General features: G+C 49.6%; 1 protein-coding gene across 1 annotated transcript; it reads left to right on the top strand.

Moving 5' to 3' along the window:
• Window positions 1-269: 269 nt before the first annotated feature.
• On the top strand, window positions 270-4545 carry RHOV (ras homolog family member V). Its single transcript, XM_074821530.1, has 3 exons — window positions 270-465; window positions 3710-3768; window positions 4105-4545. The coding sequence occupies exons 1-3, from the start codon at window positions 270-272 to the stop codon at window positions 4543-4545; spliced, it is 696 nt and encodes a 231-aa protein (XP_074677631.1).
• The last annotated feature ends 2054 nt before the right edge of the window (window positions 4546-6599 follow it).

Genomic DNA, 6599 nt, shown 5'->3' with positions numbered 1-6599 from the left:
TCCCCCGTGTGTGCGCAGGGCGGGGCGGGCCGGGGCGGAGGCGGTGGGGCCGGGGCGGGCCGGGGCGGGCCTAGGGAAATGGAGGCCGGTTTTGGGCGCGGGGCGGCAGGTGTAGCGATGCGGAGCGGGGCAGGGCGGAGCGGGGAGGGTGTCCCCGCACGGCAGCGCTCAGCCCCGACAGCAGCCCGCCTGCCCGGGTATGGCAGCGGCCCCGCCGCGCCGCTCCCCGCGCTGAGCCCCGCCGAGCTGCCGGTGCCGAGACCGGTACCATGCCCCCACAGGAGCTCCTGGACTACTCGCCCGCCCTACGGAGACACAGCCCCCCCCGGGGCAGCGGCCCGGAGCTGGGCATCAAGTGCGTGCTGGTGGGCGACGGCGCCGTGGGCAAGACCAGCCTGGTCGTCAGCTACACCACCAACGGGTACCCCGACGAGTACCAGCCCACCGCCCTCGACACCTTCTCCGGTAGGCACCGGCCGGGCCCCGCCGGGCCTCGGGGGATCCCGGCGGATCTGAGGGTGTAGGGGGAGCGGAGCCTGGGGGCACAGAGCCCCAAGGGCGTTTGCTGCGACTCGGGGCTGAGCCCCTCGGGCGGTTGGTGAAGTTCAGCAGGTGGAAGTCTTGCGTTTTGGCAGCTTTGTGGGTCTACGGGGCACGTGTCAGGTTGGCTTGCAAGTTCCATGAAATTGGGCACCTTTCTGGCTTTGGGGTCTTATTATGACTAAGTAGAAGGGGGCTTAATTTTTTGTTGCCGGTGGTGGGTTTTAGCTTCAGAAATATCACAGCATTGCACTGTAGCTTTGGCTGATACTCAGCAAAAACATCCCTTTCCCCACATGTTCACTGAAGTTAGCGCTGCATAGAAGTTGTCAAAAAGTTGAAGAACTTTGTGAATCTGGCTAGAATTGTCTTCCCCATCAGCTGATGAGCTCTCATTAGTTTCCACTTTTGTAAATGCTATCTTTGTTCTTGTTCACCTCTTCTTTTGGGCTACAATTTCTAATCTAAACCCCAGGAAAGTACAAAGCCCTTTGAAAGATTTCTGATCTTCATCTGATGTGAAGAAACACAACAGTACATGACAGTATAGATCGGTAGATCAGAGATAGGCTCAAGTCAGACCGGGAACAATATTTCTAATGTGTCATAGTCTCAGGGGTTCTTAGAGGGAGTGTTTTGTTTGTCTCAATGTCCCTACAGTTGCTCACTGTTATACTGGGAACTGTTGATTTGCTTTGACCCTCTCTAAGCTCTTCCACTGTCACTTGAAGGAAGGGAACTGGGAACATGCTGCTGTTCAGGGTCCAGCGGCCCTTTGGGAACAGATGTAAGGAGCCCTCCAGTCCTCCAAGGGAAAAGTTACTGCTTCTCTGCTCCCTTTACACTGATGTGTACAGCGTGAGCTAGGAGAGGCTTGAAATTACCATAGTTACTAGCCTCCACGTTTTTGGAAAGGGCAAATCTATAGTAAAAGGATCCAGAAAGGAGGAGGCAGTTTGAGTTCAGAGACTCCCTGATTGGCAGCAAGTAATTTGAAGATAGCTGCACGTGGGTTTAGCCCCACTCTGACTGTCCAAGTACAGAGCCCGAGTTCCAGAAGTGCATAGCATTTGCAACTGATAGGAATCAAACCCATTAAAAACAAGTCTTCCAAAGTTCACTTTCAGCTTATTGGGAGGAAAGGGGAGAACAGAGAAGTTTCCTTTCCCACCCCTACTCTTAACCTGGGTAAACTTGAGAAAAGTCCCTCCCTGGATTCACAAAGCACAGTTCAAGATCCATTTCAGAAATTTCAGCCCAATTCTCCTCTCTCTTGGGGAATACTTGCAGTTGAAACTGCCAGCAGAACTGAGCTTTGCAGTTTACGTCCTAACCTTAAGCCTGGTCATGGGACTGTAATGCCAATAACAAGATAGGAGAAAGTATTGCGTTATCAGGGGAATGGCTCTGGGACTGTGACCCAGCCACATTTGTCTGGGTGCTACCTCCTGCTGGGTGTCACTGCCAGGTAGAGCAGCCTTGAGTGAAACATGTACCCAGTGACCTTTCTCTACCAGGCTATCCTGTTCTGCCGGCCCCTTCGCTATTGTACCAAAATCCAGCCTCATCCTGAGGGTGTGGGCCTTGTGAGGGCGGTATTTGGAGGGCTGTCACAGAGTTGCTAGCGTAGCTTTAGCTAGCAGCAGGTATGAAAAAACCCTATGCAAGCACTGGAGCAGCAATTAATATATGTGGTGTCTTTCTTCTGAAGACTGTAAAACATCTCAGAGATGCTAATTCCTTCTCTCAAGGCACTTGGGAGACAGAAGAAACCAGATACTAGAAAGGCAAATGCCCAGTGCCTTGAAGATCAAGTCAGGATCTAGCAGGTTCTTTGATCAGGAACAGGTTTCTCTTCCTCCTCTGGGGCAAAGATATGGTAACAATCCAACTGTTTTCCAGTCACAAGGAAGCAATGACTTTCAGCTATGCCGCAAGGACTGGCACTGTGGTGGATGCACCCACCGCTTCGTTTTTTCCTTCAGTTTCAGTCTCCCACCAAAACTCAGTTCATCTTTTGTCTGTCTCTCCCTCTTTCTCCCAGATTGCTTTCAGGGAGGAGTGCTCTCCTCCAAGAGCTTGTGTTAAACCCTCCAAGTCAGTGGTTTCTATTGCTTTTCTCACCTGGCTAATTACTTCAAGAATCACAAAAGATTGATCCTGCTTCTGCTTAGGGGTTTGTTTTAAACAAAAAGGACAATAAAGCCTCCTTCCCGGGCACAGCAAAGGAGTTTAGCTACCTTGTGTCAAGTGCCAGCCATCATCATCCAGGATGTCTGCCTCTATTCACCAGAGCACAGCCCCCTCCCCTTTATCAAGACTTTCAAGTGATTTCCAGCTCCCCCAGCCCCTTTCTCCTTTTCCTCAGTTCTCAGCCAGTCTCTGTGGTGTCTGTGCACTTAAACATCTAACAGTTTCATTCCAGATTTCCATCAGAGGTCCTGCCAGCCCTCAGTCTGAGTCAGCTGATACCACATGAAGGCTTACTGTGATTAGGGAGTGAAATGGGAGCAGACCTTACATGTGTAACTCAGCAGTTTTTCTGTGTGTGGATAGACTCTGAAGGGGATTTCACTCATCACTGTTTCCTTAGTAGCTTCTCAATTTCAAGGTTAGGTTTAGGTCTTTGCTTTTCCTTAGCTAGGACACTCACAGAAACACTTTTTTTAAGGCCGAATTTTAAGGCCTGGTTGGGAAAACTCTCCAATAGCTTGTTTAATGAAGACTGATTTGAACTTCCACCCTTGGCCAAGAAGCTAGGAGCAAGTTGCTGAAGTTCTCAGTTTGTGTTTATCCTTGTCTGCTTTCTTGGGTTGTGGAAGAACAACAAATTCTTCTCAGAGCACCATTTGGCTAAGGGCTCTTCTTCTCTAGAGAAGCAGTTGTCCAGTAATATGGAACTGTTCTTTCAAAATACCGGAGCACAGCCCAAAACACCTGAGGGACAACCAAATCACAAAGTATTGCAGGCTCTTAATGTTCCCAGTGCAAGCTTCAGCTGTTTTAGTGAGGTTTGAGAGGATGTTCAGCAAGGAGGACAGGCTTGAGTGACTTCAGCGACTCAGTTCAGTGGGATACAAACCAGAGTGCTCCGGGGAAACCCTGTATGAGTGTACGTGTGTATGCTGGGCAACTCCCTTAGACTCATCCTTATTCTCTTCTGCTACAGTGCAGGTCCTGGTGGATGGAGCCCCAGTCCGGATCCAGCTGTGGGACACCGCTGGACAGGTAAGCTCTGACTATCAAAGCAGCTGTCAGCTCTGGTCCGGTGGGACAGGGACTGTTTGCAGGCTTTTGAGGAAGGCAGTGTTTAACTGGGAAGGAAGGAAATGCACTAGCCCAGCATCAGCTGTTTGCTGGTGTGGCAGTCAGACGGGTGAATGACAGACTCCCTCAGCTCTGAAACTTGTGTCTGAACTGCGGTGTGGCCACAAAGTCAGCACAATGCCTGCCTCTGTGGGTGCTGCTGTCCTAGTTAACGTGTGAAAAATCCACAGCAGCGTCATGCTATTAGGAGATCAGTCCAGTGAAGACCTTTTGTTTTCCCCCCTCCATTTTCTACAGGAGGACTTTGACTGTTTGCGCTCGCTTTGTTACCCTGACACCGACGTCTTCCTTGTCTGCTTCAGCGTGGTAAACCCAAGCTCCTTCCAAAACATTACTGAGAAATGGATCCCCGAGATACGAACTCACAACCCCCGAGCGCCGGTGCTGCTAGTGGGGACGCAGGCAGACTTGCGGGACGATGTCAATGTCCTCATCAGCCTGGATCGCTACCACGTGAAGCCTGTGCCCCGGCCTCAGGCAGAAGGTCTAGCTGACAAAATCCGGGCTGAAGCCTACCTGGAGTGCTCAGCACTGACCCAGAAGAATCTCAAAGAAGTTTTTGACATGGCCATTGTCAGCGGTGTTGAGCACAAAGCACGGCAGGAAAAGAAGATGACTGCCAAAGGCATCAAAACTCTCTCCAAGTGCCGCTGGAAGAAGTTCTTCTGCTTTGTCTGAAGCTGCTTTGAGTGGGGGAAGAAAGGAACACCCAATGCCAGTATTGGCTCTGCACCTTCTTGGAGTGACTGCTCCTATGGCCCCAGTGAGGAGGGTATGATAAGCTGCTGGGCTTGGAAACCTGGCTCTTGCTGGGTTACAGTATCAGATGCCTAGGAGACATGAACTGGATTTCCCTTGTGCCGGGATGTGGAATGGTCCAGGCAGCTATAAGTACCTGCCAGACACGTCTGTAATGTCCCGCACTGATGTGAGCCTTTAACACACCAAGACTCAGTACCCCAGAACAGGCAGGTTCCTTACATTGTTCAAAATAACCAGTTTTCTGTCTGAAGCTAACACACTTTCAGAGTCCTGACGCAGCATAATAAACGTGAGGGACTTTTGAAGTCTGCCTATGTTTTGGCTTATTTACAGGCTTGGCAGAGAGTAGGGCAGGGGCAGTTACTGGTGACTGCGATGTGGTCAGACATGGGCTGCCGAGTTTGTAACATGAGACTTGGGTTCCCTCTCGGATTCTGCTTGACAAAATAGGTAGAAGTCACTTGGCTGTGAAAAAGCAGTGCTCTTTCTTAAAGGCCTTGTATTGTGAGTACCCTTGAGAAGGTTTTTCCTAAATAAAGGCCATTAGCAGGCTGAAGAGAAAATGCACTGGGAGCTGCAGTAATTCTTTAAGCAAAACGTTCTCGAGAGGACTCTATAGCCCAGTGGATGCCAGTGCTATAGTCCTATCTTAAGAGGTAGTCATGAACTTGGGGACCTATTTTGAAAGGCTTTTTTTGTGTGTGGTGTTTTGAGAGAAAGAACAGGTGAAGAACAGCAATGAGTGGCTCTGTCTGTCTAGCAGAGTCTGAAACTGTGTCAGTGAAGGGTTTGTAATACTACTGAGGGGTGAAATGCAGATGGAGAGCCATGCATGTAATGAAAGGAGAAGAAAGAAGGAAGAAAAAAGGGAATAAAAAGGAAAAAGAGATGGAAGGAAGAAAGGGAGATGGAGAAGGAAAGATGAATGAACACTGTTAAATGGAGGTTGTGATTCTACTTAGCTGAGATGCTAATATTCAGGGAATCTTCTAGGGACCTGGAAACTTTGCTAGTGATCTCAATTTCAAAGTAATATTGTCCATACATTAAGTTTTGAATCAAAAGGAGGGGGTTGTAGTGAGAGAGAGTTCTTCTTGGTCAGTAAAATCCTCAGTTTCAGATCCATGCAGAAGAACAGAATTTACCTTGTACTGTTCTTCCTGAGGCTGCAGAACAGGAACGGAGGGCTCAGGGCTTCTTTCTGTTGTGCTTCCTTTTCTTAAAAGCCACCGCTTGATCTGTTGAAATCAAAAGCAAAGGAAATCCATGAAGTTCCTGCCAGACAAAAACATTCACTATGTTTGCTCCGTTCACCTCTCACCTGTTTCTCAGGGGATTAATTTCCCTGTGAGTCTATTCACATTTTATTACAGAACTTGCATCAATTTCTAAAACTTCTTTCACAGAGACATTTCGTTCTGGTTTATGTAGCAGAGAGCATGACAGGTCTGTCAAGCAATGCTTTCGATACTCAGGGGGTTTTCAGCATGTGGCTATGACCCATCACTCTGGGGACACTGGAGTAATGTGACAGAAGGGGCTATAGCTGTGGATTGTTTGCCCTGCACCAAAAGCAAGCATATCTGAGCTGGTGGGCCTGTAAAGAAACAAATGCAAGTAATGCAGCATGGCTCTGGATCCAAACAAATGCCTGCAAATATCTCTCACAATCCTCTCCCTTTGTGGCCCAGCTCACGCAGTCCCCAGGACATGAGACAAGCCTGCTGTCTCCCTAGGCGGTATCATAGTATGAAAGAGGTGGGCAGGTCTTCTTGCAAAGGGATGTGGCCCACAGCTGCTTGAAGGGTAAGGCAGCTGGAAAGGATGGCGTGGCAAAATGAGCTGAATGTTGCAAGGACTCCCCCAGCTGAAATGCCATCCAGGTCCAGCGAGGAGTCCTAAGAGAAGGAGAGTACAGAGGTGGTAGCTAGAAGTGGCGTCCTACAGGCCTCTAGGCAGGACAGCACTTC

This window comes from Strix aluco, chromosome 4, assembly GCF_031877795.1.
Source record: "Strix aluco isolate bStrAlu1 chromosome 4, bStrAlu1.hap1, whole genome shotgun sequence".
In the NCBI taxonomy this organism is placed as follows: Eukaryota; Metazoa; Chordata; class Aves; order Strigiformes; family Strigidae; genus Strix; species Strix aluco.
Note: the sequence above shows the minus strand (reverse complement) of the source record. Positions and strands in the feature narration are given on the sequence as shown.